A 22,940-nucleotide genomic window follows, 5' to 3' on the forward strand; every position below is an offset into this window, starting at 1 on the left:
TAACTCCTACCCACGCCATGCACGTTTTGGTGAAAATGTGCCTAGAACCAAATCTGACACACAGACTGGAACTGAGTACCCTTCAGAATAGTGTCTGAAGAGATTTAAGCAATGGATGCCAAGCTGTCTTACAGGTGGGCACCTGAAATCCACGTCTGTGTTTTTACCTCTTATCACGGCATAAAAGGGCATTGACCTTATAGTTGCAGTGAAAAATTGAATAGCTGATAAGATGAAGAGTAATAATTTCAGCAGTGATTGTGGTTGCATCTTTCTAAGTTATCTCTCTACCGAATACTAGGTTTTTCATGTCTATGAGAAACCCTAGATGTCCAAAAATCCAAGTGCAACATGGATGAAATTCTGTTAGAAATTAAGATTTTGAAGTTTTTGGGATGGGGACTATTGGAATATTGTCCAAGTTTTATAGTAAGATACGTTAGCTGTTTGTTATTAACCACATATTTTTAAAGAACTATTTCCTCTGGAAATATCCATTTACTATTAGGTTGATATTTATCTCATAACAAGTAAAGGCCATTGTAAGCCAATTGTCACAGAGAAGGTGAATTTGTTTTCTGTTGTTAGTTAGTTTAAAATCCTTGACTTTATGTGCTAGTGCCCATTTCATCTTTGTTTGTAAATTCTTACTTTCTATTCCATATCGTATTCTGTTCCCTATAACTTCACCATTGTTTTCTTTTCTTTAAAAATAATAAACTTATCTGTGATAACGTCATGAACAAGTCTGTTTTGTATGAATAAGTCTGTGATTAATATTTGTCTTAAATTTGTACATGGATGAAAAAATCCTACGGTTTTCTGAGGTTGAAATCATTGATAAAGAGCTTTGTTTCTTTTATTTATTTATTTATTTGTTTGTTTGTTTATTTATTTTTGACCTGGCAAAGTGTTTTCAAAGGCAGGTGATGTGATCAAACTTCAAATAGTTTATCATTTACCACTTACATTACCCTCTTGGTCTTTGTGAGAATATGACTTTTCTTCTCCTGGATTACAAGAACTTTAAAAATATATTACTTAGAGCTGGGCTGATGGGAGACATAGACTAAAACTACTAGAAAAGAAATAATTGGGAAAATCCTCTTGTCAGTGACCCTTTCCTTACTAGAATGTAACTCTCTAATATCCTTTAATGATCTGAAATCTTCACATCGCCTTTGGAAAAGGACATTGTTCTTTGGTATTAATGGCACATGATGCTAGTGGTCACCATGGCCCTGAAGGTTGCAGATATGTTTTTCTAGAAACAGATAACAATAGTTGAAAAACTCTCCTGTGATAGGAGGAAATCAACCTCTGCCCTATAAGAAAAACATATTTTAGAGAGTGTGAATTGGAACTGTGATATTTTAAGTTTGATCTAATGTGACCAACATTTTAGCAGGATTTTAATAAAGAAGATCCAAAAAAGAAGCATTGCCCAAACATTAATAGATAAAAAACAAAGATAACATGGATAATAAAAAAAATACACAAAATAATGTAGAGATATAAATTTCTACTGAAATAAACATAGGAGGAGGAAACCTCAAAATTTAGATTGCTTAAAGCAGTGGTTCTCAACCTCACTAATGCCTCCTAAAGCCATGACCCTTTAATATACTTCCTCAAGTTGTGGTGACCCCCCAAGGATAAAATTATTTTCGTTGCTACTTCATAACTGTAATTTTGGTACTGTTATGAATCATAATGTAAATATCTGATATGCAGGATGTATTTTCATTGTTACAAAGGGGTCACAACTCACGGGTTGAGAACTACTGGCTTAAAGGGTACGATGGACAAGTCATTTCTATCCATGGATATTAATTTACTAAACATAAAGTTATCAAGGTTGCATCATTATAGATGAGGTAGTAATTATCAAATCATTTTGTATATTTAAAATTAAATGAGAAAAATACCTATGGTTAAACTCTGTAATACACCATTGAAAAAGATATGTATGTAGAATGGTACATTATTTTGAAGTTCATATAACTATATCAAACTCTTGGCTAAATGACCACCTGGAATTTGTCTAAAATTTTGGTTCATAAAGAATTGTGTCTAATATCTATTGATTATTATTACTTTCTTATAATTTAAAACTTTCAAATATATTTATCATTCCAAAGAAAATGAATACTCTTTTTATCGTGTGTAGTACAATTCAGCTGGATAGGAAGAATTAGTTCAAGAGACCGATTTTACATCATGGTGACTGTAGTTAATAGCAATAAGAAATGCTAACAGACTAGATGTTAAGTGTTTTCACCACAAAAATGATAGCTATGTGATGTAATGTATGTGTTAATTAGATTTAACATGTAGTGTATACATACATGTACTTCAAAAGATCAAGTTGTGTATAATAAATACATATAATTTTAAACAAAAGAAACTTACATAATTATGTAAAGAATACTGCTGGGTGATGCTTCATTCAATTCAAAAATTATAGAAAGACGAGGTATATAAAATCCAATTTCATGTTTTGATGTTTGCTTGGTATTTAAAATAAAGCAGTCATTAGTCATTGGAACAGATGTCGATTTTGGTGATTGTCAAATATTCAAGTAAATACATTTTAACTAAGCCGCAATCATTATTTTTTAACTACATAACATTTAAAATCCCAAATAATACTGGCCTAACTTTATATGAGAATTTCATACTCTGTGAGGAAAGACTTAAGAACAAAGATTTAAATAGGTGGATTTATGATATTATTCATATCGTAGACATTCAGCATTGCTGGAGTAAGCACTTGCATGGATTGTTCTGAGAAATTACCTTTCTTGGAATAAATAAACACAGATTAAAATAGATTAAGATACTTTTTAAATCTGTTTTAGTCTATAACCTCAATCACTAGTGGTTTTAAGATTGAGAAAAATGAAACACAGTTTTTGAGTTTGGTTATTGATATGATGAGAAAGATGTTAGATCAACCCTAATTTATACTGAGTTTTACAGTTTTTAACTATCATTTAGTTCAGAATTATACTTGGAAAAAACATTGAACTTATGACAGAAACTATTATTTTGTTTTCGTGACCTAGGATAGTATTTTGCCTTGTTTTTCCCTAAGAAAATAACTTACTGGGATGGTTAAATAATGCATTGGCAATGACAGAGACAGCCAGAAGTGCAATTCTCACCCCCTTGCACTGTTACATAGTTCAAACTTTCACCTGCTTCCTTGAGTAGGTTCACTTGATTGCCAACTGAACTGCTTGCCTTTGCGCTAGGAAAATTTAGAAGATGTAGAGAATTCCAGAAGTTTGAAAAGTGAAAAATGGCTTCAAACTTTATCTTTCTTGAGGTTATTTTTTATGACTAACCTGGTGGTTTCATTCAATTGTAAAACAACCCACTTCTCAGCCACTTACCTTGGATCAGATGGCCAGTCTGGATGCTTCCCTATGCCCTCTTTCCCCATCCCTCCAAAGGTGAGACTCCAGTGGGAGAGAAACCTCCTGCTATAAATGAGAAGGCAGAGGGTAATGGGGGAAAGGCTGAAAAACACAGAGATATCAACTTTCTAAAATTGTTGCTATCAGTCTGTCTTAAAGTGTGGCCAGATAGAATGTGGACGAAAGATGTGAAGGTCTGTATTATCAAACAGGCAATTTAGGATAATGCAAAGAACACTTGACTCTGGGTCAGAAGATCTGTGTTCCAGGCAGGTCCAGGTTTCACATTTTCTCTTTGTAGGTAAGTCCCTTAAAACTTTTGTGAGCCTTGTTTTCCTCACTGTAGGAATCAAATGATATCTTATATGTTAAAAATATTGAATAAATTGTCAAATAATTTATGTAACTATATCAGCACCTTCGTTCTATCATAAGACACATTTAATTCCCACCCTAACTACAACTTTCATTCCTTTCCAAAATATAACATTATTTTGCTGACTTTCTTTATTAATTTTTTTATCTCATTAGGCCTACAGTTGCAGCCACAACTCTTCTTTTCACTTTGCTACAAATATAACATAACAAGCTCATGTTTCTGTACCATTTTATGTTATTTTGTCCCTTTATACCTTATCGAACTTGCATGCATTCTTTAAGGTTCAAGTCAAATCCTGTAAAACCATTACCACCAAGCATGTAGAACTTTTAGAATAGACCATGGTACCTACAACTTGCTAGTCAAAGTGTGGTCCAAGCACCAGCACCATCAACATCCTCCTGAGCTTGTGATTAATGCCCCAAACCCAGAGACACTAAATCAGAATTTACCTTTAACAAGATCTCAAGGTGGTTTTTATTCACAATAATGTTTGAGGAAGCATTGATTTACCATAGTCATACTAGAAAGTAGTTACCTTATAAGATCATCTGTTTCATTTGTATAGCTATTTTTCCTTAAGACTATTAAAAATCTATAAGTTAGGGGGAATTTTTTTTAATAATAATGCTCATTGTACTGCTTCATTAGAAAGGAATGTACTATTATAGACTGAATTTGCTGAAGGAGACATAATAACCTGTTTCCCCGAAAATAAGACATCCTCTGAAAATAAGACCTACTTACAGGAAAGATAAGACATCCCCTGAAAATAAGACCTAGCACATCTTTGGGAGCACACCTTAAAATAAGACACTGTCTTATTTTCGGGGGAACAGGGTAGATATATTCTGATCCTTGAGCACTGTGTGAGAGTAACGATTGTATATGTGGGTACTTATCATTTATGTTTAACCATAGCATTCTACTTTTCCATTCAATATAAAGAAACAACAATCGATGCTGCATCATTTTCTTTGAAGATCTCAAACCTGGTGCTTTTTTTTAAAAAAGAGAACTAAATTAGTTCAAATAGAAAGCTGCATTGAGCATGCTGATGGGTAAATGGTATGGGCTGACCTTAGCATCTTTGTCAATATGCTCCTGTTCACAGTTCAGGTGCTTAATGAGTACAGTCTGGGGACTCACCCTCAGTAGCTCATGAGGATAAGGTGAGTTGCTCTCTCGTCTTAGTTCTTGGATTAACCATCATGAAAGGAAGTAGTTGGTTCAAACCAAATGGTTGCATGTTTCAGAAAGTTAATCATTAATGCCCTGTTAGAGTATAAGCATCAGAGATTCCAAAGGGATGACTAATAGTATACCGCAAGTTACTACAACTTCTCCTTAAGCTAGATTGTGGTGGATAAAACTAAACATTGACGTCTCTTCCTACTTTGGCTAAAGTTAAATGATCAGTAATAGCAAGATACAAATGATGTGTTTGAGGAAGTTTGCTGGAGTCACAGGAAAGCGAAGCAGTGATTTATTCCACAGGATGCTCGCTGGGCTACAAATCAACCTGTCTGTTGGAGAAGTCTCATTTTCAACTAGTTGATGTGATTCAGAGGTTTCGTTGTGACACAAGAGGTCAGACAAAGAGAACAATTAATTGACCTCACAGAATCATCGGTAAAACCCTGCATAATTAGATCAGCTTATACATTTGAAAAAGAGTTGGTAAAAAGAGTTCAATAGCAGGTCATCTTCTTTGCTAGGTAGGAATGTAATCCTGCCTCTTCAACTTCACTAATGTATGTGGATGTTCACTAACAGAAAGGAGTTGTGATTTTTTTTTTTTAAATTGACATTCTTTGAATTGTACCAGATAACTATCTGAAGCCAATACCCTAAATCTATGCCGTTCTGATGATGGCATTAACTATCGAAGTATGACATTAACTCAGTTTAATTTGTGTAATTTCTGTGTATGTGTCTGGAGGGAAGATTCAGAAAGGAACGCTGTTGTGTTGATAGTACAGATACTGAGATTTTTGTAAGTTTACCCCAAAAGGAAAAATTCCCAAGGATCTTTTATATATATATATATATATTTAGTTTCTAGTTACCTTACAGATAATTATTATTATTCAGCTTCTCCGTACCTTAGATAGGTAGCGTCCTTGCCGTAGGGTAAATTTGTATGACACTAATCACAAAAGTCACGTTTAAACGATATGAAGAGTTCTGTAGCACATATTTTATGCCACTATTTATGAACATTTGGCCCCAATTTAAAGTTAGAATGCTGGGTAGCGTTTTCTAACAATCTGTTTGGTAAACAGGTGCTATTCTTTAAATGGAACAGTGGTGTTTTTGATTTTGCTGTCAGAAACAATTAACTTGCCATACTTTAATTTTATTAGTTGAATGCATGACCTGCAATGGGGAAAGTTATCGAGGTCCCATGGATCATACAGAATCAGGGAAGATTTGTCAGCGCTGGGATCATCAGACACCACATCGGCACAAATTTTTGCCTGAAAGGTAAAATGTTACTGAATTGCACTTCAATATTCTTTTTACAAATTGTTGCTTGCTTCATGACACACAGCCATGGAAATTCTCTTTAAGTAATGTTTTCTTGATAGAGCATGAACCCTAGTTCAGGATTCTTTAGACAGAATTGCCAGCCATTATGTTTGGAGGAGGTAGTCTTAGAGCAAACAGATTAAGGATCTGGTATTTAAGGACACTGAGGACACTTTTAACTAGGTGTGGCTGATTGGGTTAAGAATTCCTAAAACTGGAAGGCCTGGTGCAGTGGCTTGCACCTATAATCCTAGTACTCCGGTAGACCCAGGAGGGTGGATTGCCTGAGCTCACAAGTTCGAGACCAGCCTGAGCAAGACCGAGACCCTGTCTCTGAAAATAGCCGGGTGTTGTGGTGGGTGCTTGTAGTCCCAGCTAGTTGGTAGGCTGAGGTAAGAGAATCGCTTGAGCCCAAGAGTTGGAGGTTGCTGTGAGCTATAATGCTACTCTACAGAGGCTGACAAAGTGAGACTGTCTCAAAAACAAACAAACAAGAATTCCTAAGATTGGAATGGTCCTGAACACAGAACCATCAGCAGGGAACATAACTAAGCTTCTGTTAATGTAGAGTAGAAACACTAACAGATGCTTCCTCTTTCTTTCCCACCCCAGGGATTGGGGGGCACTGAGGGGAGACCAAAGCCAATTCAGTAATGATAACTTTGACAGGCCTGAGCTGTGGGTGGTGACATTATTACTAAATGCAAGCAAATTCCCAGGCATCTTCAGAAACTCAGGCACTCACATGTGTGACACTATGACATAGGTAATGCTCACAGAAAGAGAATGCTAGAAATCCTGGTGCATTTTGGAACTGTTGATCTGGATAGCCAATCTGGAGCATTCAGGCGTCTAAGTCCACCTTTTTCTCCAGGAGTAGGTTTTGAGCTTAATAGTTATAAAAAAAAAAAAATTACATCTACTTTGCCCATTTATTTCACATGACATTTTGAAGGTGAAAAAAGAACTAAATTCTTCTGTTTTTATTATAGGCAATAAAAACACAAAAATTACAGAGACTATTCCATTTTTACATTCCAACAATTTTTAAAGAAAGGTGTTTCTCTTTCTTCTTTTTGTTTGTTTGTTGTTCTTTTAAATGAAATTAAAACTCCAGTTTATTTTTTAAATGCATGTTTTATCTTTTAAGTGAGAGCAGAAGGGTATGGTAGCAATTAAAATCAAGACACCAATTCAGGGTGCTGTTAACTTAAAGGGAGATGGGATGTGGAGAAAGTGGTGTGATGGAATTTGTCTCTTGCTCTGGTGGAGGTGAGGGCATGACCCAGAAAGGCTCTATTTCAAAAATTGAGTTATCATTAGTAACAGAACTATTGAAATCTAACTTTCATTTGAACTTTAAGCCTGCCCCAGAAGAGGACCTGTTTTCTTAATGAGCATTCTACACCAGGTCATGTTTATAGAATCTCTCCCTAATTGGGTTCTATGAGAAAAGGGTTCAGTTTGGAGCCTCAACTGGTGGGCAGATGCCAAATGGACCTAACTTGTTAGCAAAGGCTAGGAAATTCTATACTTAGTAGGATATTTAAATTTGCCGATTCAGTGGTCAGAGATTACCAGCCCTTGTAAGACAAAACATAGAAAACTTCCTCTGTCCTCAGCTAGTAGTATCCAACCTAAGCAGAAAGTTATTTTGTGAGCTGAGAGGGCTGGGTGGTATTTCTAGGCAGATTTACGTGACACTTTACTTGCTGTGGTTTGCAGATATCCCGACAAGGGCTTTGATGATAATTATTGCCGCAATCCTGATGGCAAGCCGAGGCCATGGTGCTATACTCTTGACCCTGACACCCCCTGGGAGTACTGTGCAATTAAAATGTGTGGTAAGTTAGGGTCGTATTTATTGCTTCCTTTTCCTTCCTAGACTGGATCTAAGCAGGCGATTACTGGTGAGACAGGCTTAACAACTATTTTACTCAACGCCATAATGTGTACAGGTTTTAATATTTTAAGAATCGGTTACACTTTTTTGAATTTTCAGTGTTATTATTTTGAAAGAGATGAGTATGCAAATGCTTACGTCCACAAGCAACATCTAAAGAACTAAACATTCTGTTGCTGTCAAGAAAATGAAGATTCCTATACTGAAATAAAAGGTTGGAAATTTGTTCAATGATCCAAGTCATTAGGATAATCAAAAACCAGGACTTTAGGTGCTTACCTTCCAATCCTGTACCTTTTCCCGACCCTTCTTCCCCCAGAGACATATCAGGAAATGCCAACTGGCTGCAAACCTCTTCTGGTGAGTTACAGAGGCCACAGTGCAGAGTAATTAGTCTAATAGGAGCTTCCCACAAGTGTCTTTAATCTCTAGTAGCTGATCCCTACCTCTCTGGCCATCCTTGTACTCAGCCTGCTGTAGTCCTTTTCTTTATACAGCTTCTCTGAATTTATGATGAAAAGCTTCTTTTCACACTTTGTGCTATCCCTTTAATTCCATATACCTGGTCCTCTCTTCCATGGCTAAGTCATATATTTTCTCTCTTTTATGAAATAATATTAGATAATGTTTTTATTTCTCTAACTACAGGTGTTATTTTTGCAAATAGATCCTAAAATTCTTTAAAATCAGTAGAATTGCATAAATCTACTACGGCATGATGGTATAAACTGGCTTGATACTGTAAAGTTATATACAGAGGATGCCCCCCTAAATATATACACATATTAAGAAAGGAAAAAACTGTGTGAAATTTGTAATATTCATGTCATGTTTGACTTCTGCAATTACAAGAGGTGCTTGACATGACTTATATTCATTTTTTGTTATCAGTATATATTAAGTATTACAATTTTAAAACAGATTTGTCCTTTCTTAATGTGTATACATTTTGGGGGGCACCCTCTCTATATAGACAGAGATCTATAAAGATAAATAATCTACATAAGATCAGGTACTAGTACCCAGAGAAACCCATATAATTATGAGAACATTGATGTTTGCATATTTCCCAGTAGCAGCATAATGGGGAAAATTCTTCTTAAGAATTCTGGTTCAATGTTACTCAGACTATGGTATGGCCAAGGTAAATCTCTCTTCAGTTAGACCTATAATAAAAAGAAACATTTTTGGCGATTCGCATAAAGCCCATAGAAAGGGGATGTGCCTGGCATATGTGAAACGCCTGCAGAATCTGGAAGCCTCTCAACGTGAAACACAATGTTCCAAGGAAATTGAATAATCTGTTTTGTCCTTTAAAATAAAAGATGACTTCTGTGACAGCATTTCTCTGTATACATTGGGTTAGTTCTACTCATTAAGTTGTTTATGCTTATTAATCTTTACATCATTCTAGACCAGAAAGGTACAATAAACCAACTGTTTCCCCTTTGTTTTTTGTGGCTTATGCATTCTTATAAATCTTCTCTGGAATAAGACGAATTTCTCTCTTTCTCTCTCTGTCGTCTCTCTCTCTCACACACACACCCCTGCATACTCACCCGTCAACTGGCATGCGCACACTAAGAAATCTAAATGTTACCCTTCTCTTCAGTTCCAAACCAATCTTTATGACATTTTTAAAGAGATTGAGAGAGGCAAGAAATAGAATTAACATAATGCTTTCTAACTATTAAATATGATTATTTCAGAATATTATGAGAGTTTTGGTACACATGTTTTGGTTACATAGTTTTGTATATTTTAATTAAAAGTTGTAAGCATGCCCTTCACCCAGAAAGTGTGTGATGTACCCATCATGTGTGAATTTACCCATCTTCTCTGCCTCCTTTATACCTACTTGAATTCTGCTGAGTTTTGCTTTTTCTTTCTGGTCCAAGAAAGAATTGGTTGCATTCTTATGACTGTTAAATAGAGGGTGGTACTTTGAAGTGAATCTACAGCAATCGGATTAAAATAATCTTCTGTAAGAATAAAAAAAATAAAAAAAGAATGTAAAATAATCTTCTGAGTTTTGGAAATATTTCAGAAAAAAATTATTAAAGGATAATTTTTACTTTAAAAAATATAATAGAGATATAAATATTGCTAAATGAATAAAATAAAGATGACATTCTGGAAAGCATAAGAGATACTGTTATGTGACAATTTTTTTCAAATGTTTTGGCTTCCAAAAACATTTGGTGATGGTTTAAATTGTGTATTAGTTTTCTACTGTGGCGCAACAAATTATCAAAAACTTAGTGGCTTACAACAACATACATTTACTATCTCATAGTTGTGTGTCAGGAGTCCAGAAATAACTCAGGAGGGCTCCCTATCTAGGGTCTCACAAGATCATGATCAGGGTGGCTGTCAAGCCTGTAGTCTCATCTAAAATTCTGTCACATCTCAAGTTCATTAGCTGTTGGCACAATTCATTTTCTTGTGGTTTTAATCTGTGGTTATAGTTTTCCTAGACACTGGCTCGTGTTCCTTGACAGCTGACCCTGTCCACAATATGGCAATTTACTTCTTCAAAGCCAATAGGATAGCATGCCTCCTGCTTTGGGCCTTTGACCTCTTGACCCACTTTTGAAGAGCTCACCTGATTAGGTCAGTTCCATGTAGGTCTATCTCCCTTTTAATTCACTTAAAGTCAACTAATTACGGGCTTTAACTGCATATGCAACACCTCTTCACATTTGTTGTAAAGTATAACCTAATTGCAAGTGATTCACCATATCAAAAGTTTCATCTATACTCAAGGGTAGGGATTAATACAGTGTGTACACACTAATGGATGGAGATCTTGAAGGCAGTAAACGTATTTGCTTGCACTGGTTGTAACAGATAATTGATTATTACTTTTTATTTAGATAGTTAAATTTCTGGGCCAACTTCCTAGTTATCTCTTAGTTGGGGCCAGCTGGACTTATTCTTGGTTTTCAATATGTTTGAAAAACAGAATAAATTGATGATTGTGTCATTTACTGTCTTGAAAGTTGAAAGGCGATTTTTAAACTCTTGTTTCATTGTATAATGACCGTCATAGAAAATCATAATAGCCAGCATGTATTTAATACCTACAGAAAGGTGCTTTCCATCTAGTATTAATAATTTGTATTTTAGTTCCACAAAATGATTAGGCCAGTGAAGAAAAGTTCAAAGGCATGCATGGAGAAGTATTAATATGTATTAGAAGCCTTAGTGTGCAGTATTCTAGACTTGGTAAGTTGATATGAGTAGGATATGGGACAAAAACAGAACAATAGGAAGAAGATGAGAGAGGAAAATCAAGTAGGGTCCAAGAGTGGTTCACTCAGCTGCCATGAGAAACACTGAAAAATTAAGTGATTTTATTTCATTTGTGATCAGAAATAGTGATTTCCAAACTGACGTCCATGAAACCCAGTAGGACACAAAGACACTTTTGGGGTTCTTTGGTCTGGACAGCTTAAGGGGTTCAAACTCCAGCTCTTCTACTTCCAGATAAATTCTTTCCCAAAGAAAGATGGCCTCAGATGCATGTGCCCTTCAGAAGTCAGGCCAGCTCGACACCCCTACCTTCTCATTCACTATTGCCCCTTCTGACTTTACTAAACAAAGGCAGACTTCACTTCTCTCCTAAACTTTACTGTAGTGCGTTGCCCAGGGTTTAAAAACCTAAAGAGATTTTGAAAATACATCAAACATATATTCATGCTGGTTATCATTTATGGACTGCTAGCAATTGTGGTTCTGTCCAGAATACATATGTGTATAGTGTCTTTGTGTGTGTGTGTGTGTTAATGTATGTGTCTATTTATCTCTCCAGAACTCTCTAGTCACACGAAATTAACAACATAATTTCAATGTATAAAAATCTTTCAGAGAAGGATGACGAGGTGAGGAGTAAAAGACTCTTCGACATAAAATACATAAAGTACAGGCCCGGAAGACATAACGAGAGTGAAGGAAGGCAGTTACACAGTGAGGTTAAAATAAGCTGAGGGAAGGGCGTGAACAATATTAAAAGGGTAGCATGCATAGCCTCTAATGAGAAATTAGATATACTAGGAAATGAAATAGGGAAAGAGAGAAGTCTGAAATATGTCCCAAGTTATTGGGGAGATAATGTAGGAGAGAGCTGTTAATTTGAGGAGAAAGATAACAAGTTACTTCTGCATGTATTTTCTGTGTGGACTATGTGAATCTATATTCACTGTATTAGAAACTAAAGTAGAAATATAAAAACACCTATTAGTTCAGCTAAAATATCAATAAGCTCATTCAATGCTGGTGTCTGTATTTGTAGCACACCTAAGGTCATTCTTCCCTAGAAGGTCATGCAAAGTCATAAGTGAGTAAGAATAGCAAGAGCCTTGGACATGGGAAATCCCAGTCAAGAACAGAGAGTTGTCGCCCTCCTCTCCCTAACATGTATTCAATATTTACGGACTAGCTATTATGTCAAAACAGTTTGCTAGATTCTGGAGATACAGATGTGAACAAAATAGGCTGAGGGCTATCATAATATTGAAATTTCAGAGTTTTAACACAAACCTGTAAATCAAAATATGACACTGCTTTGATAATAGCATATTTACACCTTTCAGAGCCAAAGTTTGAATACTGTTTTTAGTTCCTTTTATTTGTTCCAAACCTGAATGAATTTGGCCTTGTCCTTTGCTTCTTACATGGGTCAATGAAAGTGAAGGATGAATATTGCACACATTGTCTGACAAATGTGTGCCAGGGTGCTCTGGGACAGGGCCCTGTAGCCTTCCTTTACACTGTATTCCCCAAAAGGGGATATCTATCCAAATGTCATCAGCCTACAAATATTCTGGCTATACGACTTTTAATAGAGTTCCAGTAATATGGAATTTTAAGACATCGCAAACCCATAACAAGATTGGAAAGCCTGGATGATGCCTGAATGGAGTAATGATTTTTTTAATGTTGTATTTTCCTTTTAATAATTTCATATTCTGAATAACAGTTTGTTCCATAAATTAGTTCACAGAAAAAAATAATAGCATGTGTTGGAACTCATGGTTACAGTTCCGAAGTACACTTCAACAGGTCTCTGGCGATTGAAAGGTTCTCACGTGACCCATGTCTCTTAGGCAGTCTCGCTGGTTATTTAAATCAGTTCACAAACTTCTTGGACTAGAGACACCTTGATAATCCTTTACATTATTGGGAATCCCAAATTTTCTGTGTGGATTATACGAATCTATGTTTACTGTATTAGAAATTAAAATAGAAATTCGAAAACATGTATTAATTCACTTAAAAAAGCCATAAGCTCATTAGATGTTAATAAATTTTTAATGAAAAATATCTGTATTTCCTAGAAAAATAGGAAAAATGGTAAGATATGGACTTTGTATGAAGTTAGCCATTTTGAAAATGTCATTAATGTCACCTTAATCGAAGACAGCCGAGAGTCTTGTATGTGCTTCTGCCTTCAGTCTTTTGGAATATCACATATGACCCGGCATCTGGAAATTCCACCGTATGAAGGAAAAATGTTGTTTTAACATTTGTATGAAAATACTGAAAGTGCCAAAAACAGGTATACACAAGTTAAGAAAGGAAAAACCTACTGCATTAAAATTGTAATATTCCAGTTATGTTTGACTTCTGCAATTATGAGAGCCATGAGATAACCTAGGCAAGATAGCAAACGTTATCCAGTGTATACAGGTGGACATAAAGTTCATGTACATTTTAACGTAGTTTAACATAGTAAATTGCTCTCAAACGTTATGTCCACCCTGTATACAGCATTATAATTTTAATTGTTTTTTCCTTTCTTAAAGTATGTGTACATTTTTTGGCACCCACTGTAGTTTTGATATCCTGGACCCCAGAAAGGATTTCAGGAACCTCGGGAGACCTTTCTATAAACCTTCTGAGAGCGACTTTTGCAGTGCGTCGGAACATGTGAGGCTGATGTGGCTATCGCAGAGCCCACTAGCCAGGGCGCACCTGCAGCCTGCTCCTGTTACCTGCAGGCCCTCACCACCAACTTCCCTCTTCTATCATTCATTTTTTTTCTGATTTTCTTTTTTACTTCTGTAGGGAAGAGGTCTAGTTTGAATTTTGAATTTTTTAATTTTTATTAAATAAAAAATTAGATTTTGACCTATATTCACAGTATCCTTACATACCCTTTTTTCGGATTTTATTTTTATTTATTTTTATTTCAGATTAATAGGAGGGTACAAAAGATTAGGTCACAATATTTGTATTTGTTAGGTAGAGTCCCTGTTGTAGTTGTGCCCTGCACCCAGGAGGTGTGCCGTGTACCCTTACATGGTGCCCATTAAGTGAGTGCAACCAATGCCTCTCCCTCCTCCCTCCTCCGTCCTCTTCTTTCCCTCTTCCCCCCAAGTTGAATTAAATTCAGTTTTTCTGTAGTGTGAGTGTGTATTACTTCGCCTACTGGCTTCGTCTTAGTATTGGATACATCGGATACTCGCTTTTCTGTTCTTGTGATACAAAGAGAACGTTCTCTAACTCTATTATGCTTTTTAAACTCTCTTCTGAATGCTTGAGATGCCCATCCAATTTAGGATCCAAAAGCGTGGAATCCTTCTAGAAATGGCCTTTTCCTTCACTCCTCGCATTCCTAGGTCACCGCATCCTATCAATTGTATCTTCTTTGTGCCTCTCCACCTGGTTGACAGCTAACTCATTATTCAAATGTCAACTCCGTCATCATTTTCTCACTCTATCATTCATGTGAACTCCTGACGTGGTCAAACCCCTGTTCCTATCCCTTAGTACATATTCCTAGCACCATAAACCTCTCCTCCTACAAGTCTGTACTTCTCAGAGTCTTGAATTTACTTATTTTGAAATTTTCTAGGGGGGAGGTAATAGCTTTCTCAACTAAAAGTTGTAAGCCCCAACAGAGGAATGAGTGTGCCAGTTTTTTTATGGCCTCGTGCTAACCACATTGCATGCCCATTGCAGGAGGTCAGCATATGTTTGTTGAAAGAATGAATGGCACTTTCCTGAAAGTAGTAGTTCTTAATTTTTGCTTTATACCTCCTGGCATTTCTTCAACGCTTCTTTATTTTAATAGAAAAATCTGGTGTTTTTCAGATGTTACTGACTAAGAAGATTTGTTCTCTACCTTTTCCCCATCATTTCAAGTTTTATCCTTTCCAGGACTAGTTATGTTTGTTCATTTGTTGCTGAAGGCGTTTTGTTTTGTTTTTCAGACAGAGTCTCATTCTGTCACCCTGGGTAGAGTGCCCTGGCACTGTGGCATCATAGCTCACTGCAACCTCAAACTTGGGCTCACATGATCTTTTGCCTCAGCCTCTATGTAGCTGGGGCTGCAGGCACCCTCCACAACACCTGGCTAGTTTTTTCTATTTTTAGTAGACACAGGCTCTCGCTATTGCTCAGGCTGGTTTTGAACTCCTGTGCCCAAGCGATCCACCCATGGATGGCTTTTCTGTTACCTCCCAAATAGACGGATCTTGTCTTATTTTTCTTCTCTTTTTCTCCACCTCTACCTTTTTCATCATATTTTTAGATATCTGTATATATTAGTCTTTTGCTGTGTGTCAGAACATGTGAGGCTGACGTGGCCACAGTAAAGCCCACTAACAAGGGTGCACCTACAGACTGCTGGGGATACATGCCAATGCCCACAATGGATGCTGAAAAACAGTGGATAGAGATCTCACCCTTCTATATATGCTATGCTGGCCTTTATACATACAGAGCTATGATAAAATTCAATTTATAAATTAGGCAGAGTAAGAGATTAATAACAGCAATAATTAAAATAGAATAATTATAACAATATGCTAGCATCACTATTATTGTGTTTTGGGGCCTTCAGAATAAAGGGTGACTTTAACACAGATACACAGATAACCTGACAGGTAATCTGATAATTAAGACTAATAAATAATAGCTAAGTAACTAATAGGCCAGCAGCAGAGACAGGTTGAATATCTGGGTAAAGGGATGATTCTTATCGCAAGCAAGATGAAGCATGTTGTGCAATTTTAAACTTATGAATTATCTACTTCTAGAATTTTCCATTGAATATTTTTGGACCATGGTTGATTGTGATTGAGTGACAGAAATGGAAGAAAGCAAGACCTTGGCTAGGGAGGAACTACTGTACTTAGGTGTGAGGAGCCTTTTTATAAGTGAGACCTTGGTAGATCATAGATATCTAAGATTTCTATTCAAGATATCATTATGGACTGAATTGTATTCATACCTCAATTCATGTATTGAAACTGTAAACCCCATTTCAACTACATTTGGATACAGGAATTTTTAAGAGATAATAAATGTTAAATAAAGTCATAAAAGTGGGCCCTGATGTGGGAGGATGTGGTTTTATAAGAGGAAGGAAGAGATCTCTGTCTCTTCATCTTGTGATGATGATACAAACAGCAAGAAGGCAGCTCTCTGCAAGGCAGGAAGAAAGCCCTCCTTAGGAACAAAATTGGCTGGTGCTTTGGTCTTGAACTTCCCACCTTCCAGAACTGTGAGAAAATAAATTACTATTGTTTAAATCACCAAGTCTGTGGTGTTTTGTAATGGCAGTATGAGCAGCTATGTTGCCATTGGTAACAAATAGCAAATCTCTTTCCTCTTAGTAACCAATGAACATTGGCATTGCTTTAAGAGAATCCTATCATCTCTTAAAATTCAGCATATTGGTGTGTTGGAAAAATAATTTTAACAAATTGTTTTCTTTCTTAAAGAAAGCTGATTGTTTCCCTGAATTTTATTAATTTATCCAAGGCCAGACTAGAGATCCAGAAAAATAAAATCTTGTATCCTGAGTCAGGAAAAAACAATGCTATCAATACCCTTTGTCAGGAGAAAAATGTTTATACTTTTCCAAGTCATCTTCTAAGGAAAAGACTATAGAATTGAAGACCTTTCAAGAAAGTCTTGTCTCCTGAGTATTTTGTACCAGAAAAGGCTTGGATAAAGTCCAGGGGAAAGTTTCAGATATGAATCCTGGCTTCACATAGAAAGCAAACGTGCAAACAATTTGAGGTTTGTACTTTGGAGGTCTTTAGTACTTTCCCACGTCAATTTTAAAACATGGAGCTCTGGAAGTTTACAGTGAGCCTGATACTGCACTTTGGGGCCCAAGAGCACAAGTTGATGGGAGAGTGGCTTTACTCACTGTTGTCAATCTCCAGGGATCATTGTAAAGTAAATCCTATATTTCAGTTCTCTTTAGTAGCAGGAGAAGCAGTGGGTTGAACTATTCCAAAAGATAATTCATTTTGTTTGAATAGTGACTATGTGAGCAGTAAAGATCAAACATTTATATCATAGTCCACTGACCTGTGAAGCATCTTGTTCTTAGTGATAGGAAACAATAGCAATATACTTTTCTATTGGAAAATCTGGATTTTCTTTATATGAATGATGAGTAAATGTAAGGATTTACTCATAATTTCATATAAAAACTACAGAGCCTTGAGTGTACCTCTTCACTTTGTGTATATATATATATATATTATATATGGTATATATAATATATAAATAATAGTATATATTAGTATATATCATATATAGTATATATAATAACACACAGATATATGCTTGTGTTATGTTATACCTGTGTTATTATATATACTATATAATATATGTTATATATACAATATATATGAAATATACTTGCGTGTTCACACTCCCTCTGCCACTCACAGATCTCTGTCGGGGTCATATGACCTCAAAGCATAGCTTTCTCTTTGGTTGGCCCTTCATAGAGAAAATTAATCAGATTTTTTATTGGTGATTTTGTTCTACTGGTCTCTTTTTGTTAAAAGGCAAGATGCTTTTGTCAAGAATTAGAAATAGTTAATGCTCTTTCGCTCAAAAAAATCTATTCAAATCTAACAACTCCCATTGAAATATTATAGCAATCAGATCATAGCACATCCACACCAGCAAAGTGAAATAAGTATTCCAAAAGGCACACGTTTGTGTTTGATCATGCCTAACAAGACAGAGAAAAAATTCAATAGCAAGTGTTGTTTTCCTTAGAGCATTTTCAACCAGAAAACTTTGTGCCAGTCATCAAAAGCAAACATTCCTTCACTCATAGACCATGGAGGATTTTATAATCCTCATGGAGTGAGGCCCTTGGCAAAATGTTTTATTTGTAAGGAACTCTCAGAAGAGTTCCTGATATTTTCAGTGTGAACTTGGTAGACACACTTCAAAAATAATATTTGTGTATGTGGGGATGCTGTATTTAAAAAACCCGTTGCTTTGTCTAAACTTGATCAGCTTCTGCTGGTATTTGGCGATGTTTTCTGTGCTTCTTTGACACTTAGTTTAACCATGGAGGCTCTTGAAAACCTTCCCTTACTCAGGTTCCATGTTAAAGTATTAAATGCAAAGGCATGGCTTTCCCAACATTTTAATAGCTCTTTCCAAAGCAATGTCATGAAACATTTGTTTTGTTTTTGCACCCGGTTTTGATATTTATATAGTAGGGTAGCAGAAGAGGTTTATTTTACTGCCCTTCAGGAATAATTCATTTTGTTTGAATAGTGACTATGTGAGCAGCAAAGATCAAACATTTATATCACAGTTAAATAGTCTATGGAAAAATCATTCATCGTGGTCCTCATCATATGATATTTATTAAGCAGCTTCATGGAGTCTCATAATAACTCTTATTTATTGGTGAGAACTCTTTCGTTACCTCTTGTGCTAATGTATCTTTATTCGCCTGTGTTATTCGTTCTGTACATTGCTACCAGAATTATGTAGTTTTTGTTTATGAGGTCACTTTTAGCAGCTGAATGTCAAAAGGGACAAATAGAAGGTATTAACTTTAGAGGGCATGTTGAAGTTAAGGAAAAATACTAGCTGGATACTGCTGGGCTGTGGTAAAAATCATAGAGACTATTTCCAAATGAATTAAAAATACAAGAAAAAGTATAACTTTCAAGTTATTTAAGGTTATATACTTTAAAGTTTAGATACTTAGTAAAATAAAAGGCAAACAATAATAATGGTATTTAGGTTTTTACATCTTGATAAAGCCTAATAAAAAGTTATATTGATTTGGTAAAGTTCTGTCTTTTTATTAGTTTGCAGCTATTCTTTGTAGTCTGTAATTTTAGAAATTCCAGTAGTTCCTATTTTCTACCTCAAAATTAGGAACTATTAAATAACTCAATTTATTTAATTTGATCCAAATACAAAATTTTCATTTTTATTTAACAGTTTTAATAAGCTTTCGGTTTTTTAATTAAATATTTAGTGGCTCTTTAAGATAAGTTTATAAGAACTGCTCTAGAATATGCTAATGAAATTTAGAAAAACTTTATACTATCAGATATAGAAAATTTTCATAGGCGTCTCTAACCTCTGAAGGCATGTCTAATTTTGGCCTCTCCTTTGTAGAGATGGTACCTCTAATTCCATAATGGGATAAATCAAAGAAATTTATTCAAATCTTAAGCTGTCGGCAAGGGTGTCATCTTGAGTTTCACCCATAGGCATCTTGAATGACCAGTTAGACTGTAAGGCACCTGAAGATCTGACGCTGACTTTATCAAAGCATATACATTTGTATTTTGTTTTGAGTAGGTATTCTCTAATTGCTTCAGAATATTATGTGAGTAGATATTTTCACTGAGTAAACATTAAACACAAAAAAAGAGAGTACAAATTGTGATTAAAATTTTTAATTTTTTGTCCTTTTAAAACTTAGTTCCTGAGGGTTTCGTGATCTGTATGGTAACGTTGAAGTTGAACTAGGGAGAAAAGCAGGAAATAGATCTTCCTTCGGAGCAAATGATATGTTGCTTAATTTTTTTTTTTTTTTTTTTTGGCCGGGGCTGGGTTTGAACCCGCCACCTCCGGCATATGGGACCGGCGCCCTACCCGCTGAGCCACAGGCGCCACCCATATGTTGCTTAATTTTTAACAAGTTGATTTAAAAAAGCATTTAATATGTCATCTCAGAATATATTTATCATATTGGTGGAAAGTCATGATTAATGTCATTACCTCTTTTATATGTATTTGAACTACTTGATTTTAGGGATAATTATATGAGGGACACTACGAAAGATTTGAGATACACAAAAGTTAAGAAACACAACATCATTTTGATTACTATAGTCTCTCAAAATAATCTCCATGCCATTCCGTGCACTTTTGCATTCTCGTAAACTATCTTTGAAAACACTCTTTCCATTCATTTTCTTCCAGTGTTGCGAGCTCACTTTCATAGGAGTGAACAGCTTCTGCAGAGTTGGAGACCCTTTGGCATACGCAATTTTTTACTGTAGGGTACGCAGGACAAGGACAAGACTGTAGGGTGGAAGAGTTATAAGTTTAACCTCTGTGGACTCCAGGAACCGAGTGCTGATGTTGGCCCTGTGGGTAGATACACTGTTATGGTGCAAGGTGGTGCCCTGTGGTCCTGTCCTGGGCCCCCGTTCTTGGAGCTTCCCTAAAACTGTTGGTAGGTGCACTGCTGTGTACCGCTGAGCAGTGACAGTCCTTTGTTCCTCCAGAGGAACAGGTACAACCTGACCTCTTTGGGGGAAGAGAGTGGCCACGATTTTCTTTCTGACTCTTGGGGGCCACTGCGCTTTTCTTGGTGGATTTTCATCAAGAAAAATCCGCATTGTCAACTGCTGTTTATTCTCTGGATCAAACTGGTAAGTCCAGGATTCATCACCAGGACAGATGTCAGAAATGGTTGTAGACTTGTCTCCCTCGACCCGACCAGCATTTCTTCACAACATTCAATGCGGACGCGCTTTTGTTCATTTATGAAAGTGTGAGGCACCCATCACGATGAAACTTTCCCGACTCAGAGATCATCATGCAGGAATTTGGACATTGCTGCCTATCCGGTCAGTGGTGCCACTTCAATGTCCTTAAAATTCTCTTGATTTTTTTCGAGAACCATCTTTTCCACAGCAGTGATGCTCTCCTCAGTCACTATGGTTGCCAGATGCATGCTCTTCTCCTTTTCTTTCAGTGAAGGTCAGCTTCATCTAAATTTTTAAAACCACTGAAAACTTGTTGCACAGGAAGGAGTAAGGTCCCTAAGAGCCCATTACAAAAGCTCAAGGCTTTGACACTCCTTTAACCCACTTTTAAAATTATAGAAAATCATCGTGTGAAAGTGCTCTCTTCTCAGCTCCACAGCTGACACCAACTGCATACTGCATGGACAGAGACACATGAGGCCTCCCAGGACACGGACAAGCCCAGCAAGTGGACACTTGCAGGGGTGAATCAGAAAGGACGCTGCTGTTGACTGTACTTCTTGGAAGTGAACTAATGGACCATAACATAGTCCATGTCCAAACTTCCATAGTGTTGGGCGGTGCCTGTGGCTCAACGGAGCTGGCCCCATATGCAGGAGGTCATGGGTTCAAACCCAGCCCCGGCCAAAAACTGCAAACAAACAAACAAATAAACAAACAAAAAACAAAACAACAACTTCCATAGTGACCTCCATCTAGTCATTTCAGAAACACTATAAATTCAGCATGTATTACTTATATATTAGAAATAAAATGACTTTACAGAATTTTTCAAAAATGAACTAATTTAGGGTTTAAGTAAAAAAAAATTTGGAATGGAGATAATAATGTTAGCTTCAATTTCTTATTCTATTAAGTTATTATAAAAACTTGTAACTGGCAGAAAAATCTTGCTAATACAAATGACAATGAATTCTGAGAGGTCAATGACATGTTCAAAGAATTTGTTTATGTTTCTTTTTACCAATAGCTCACAGTCCTGTGAATGACACAGCTGTCCCTCTGGAAACAACTGAATGCATTCAAGGTCAAGGAGAAGGTTACAGGGGCACCATCAATACCATTTGGAATGGAATTCCATGTCAGCGTTGGGATTCTCAGTATCCTCACCAGCATGACATAACTCCTGAAAATTTCAAGTGCAAGTGAGTAAAATAGGCAACTGTTATAAATTTCCACAGATTTGGAGGGAAATGAGGTTATAGTGACGACCTTTTACTAATTTTTGTGTTAGCCATCGTCAAACAGTAGTGTGCTCTGTGACAATCAGGAATTAAAAGGCAGATTTTTCCCCTCCATCCAGAGGTACTGATTCCTTGGTTCTGGGATTTTTCCCTCCAGTATACATTTTAATAAATATTCTAAGTGATTCTGATTCAGAGAGCTGATTTGCTCTGCTTTGAGAGACATATTCCTAGATTGTTTTTGATGACTGCTTTGCACATGCAGGTCTATTTAATAAATCAGTTAATAGGAATGCTAGCCAGGCATGCTTCAAACTAGTAATTTCTTAATTTCTCTGACTAGCTTTGGGGGAAATTACACATTTTTTCCTCTTACAACAAGAGGCCCACCTTGATGTCAGTCAACATTTTAAACTGGGCCAGGTGTGTTAGCTCACACTTATAATCCCAACACTTTGGGAGGCCAAGGTGGGAGGATCACTTGAGGCCAGAAATTCAAGAGTAGCCTTATCAACAGAGTGAGGCCCCTGTCTCTACACAAAGAAGAATAAAAATTAGCCAGGCATGGTGGCACAGTACTATAGTCCTAGCTACTTGGAAGACAGGAGGATCACTTGAGCCTGGGACTTGGGGGTTGTAGAAAACTGTGATCATGTCTCCACAGTCCGTCCCGACCATCAAAGTGAGAGTCTGTCTCAAAAACCAAACAAAAACATTCAACGGATG

The 22,940-nt window shown here is 36.3% G+C and overlaps 1 protein-coding gene across 2 annotated transcripts in view; it reads left to right on the forward strand.

Moving 5' to 3' along the window:
* The window catches only part of HGF (hepatocyte growth factor), a 75,099-nt gene that overhangs the window by 19,096 nt on the left and 33,063 nt on the right, over positions 1–22,940 (forward strand). For both annotated transcript variants that reach the window (XM_053553422.1, XM_053553421.1), the window contains 3 exons: positions 6,168–6,288; positions 8,059–8,177; positions 22,001–22,175. In XM_053553422.1, the coding sequence (XP_053409397.1) occupies positions 6,168–6,288; positions 8,059–8,177; positions 22,001–22,175 (415 nt within the window). The remainder of the gene's footprint in view (positions 1–6,167; positions 6,289–8,058; positions 8,178–22,000; positions 22,176–22,940) is intronic.

The sequence above is a fragment of the Nycticebus coucang genome, chromosome 11 (assembly GCF_027406575.1).
Source record: "Nycticebus coucang isolate mNycCou1 chromosome 11, mNycCou1.pri, whole genome shotgun sequence".
Taxonomy (NCBI): Eukaryota; Metazoa; Chordata; class Mammalia; order Primates; family Lorisidae; genus Nycticebus; species Nycticebus coucang.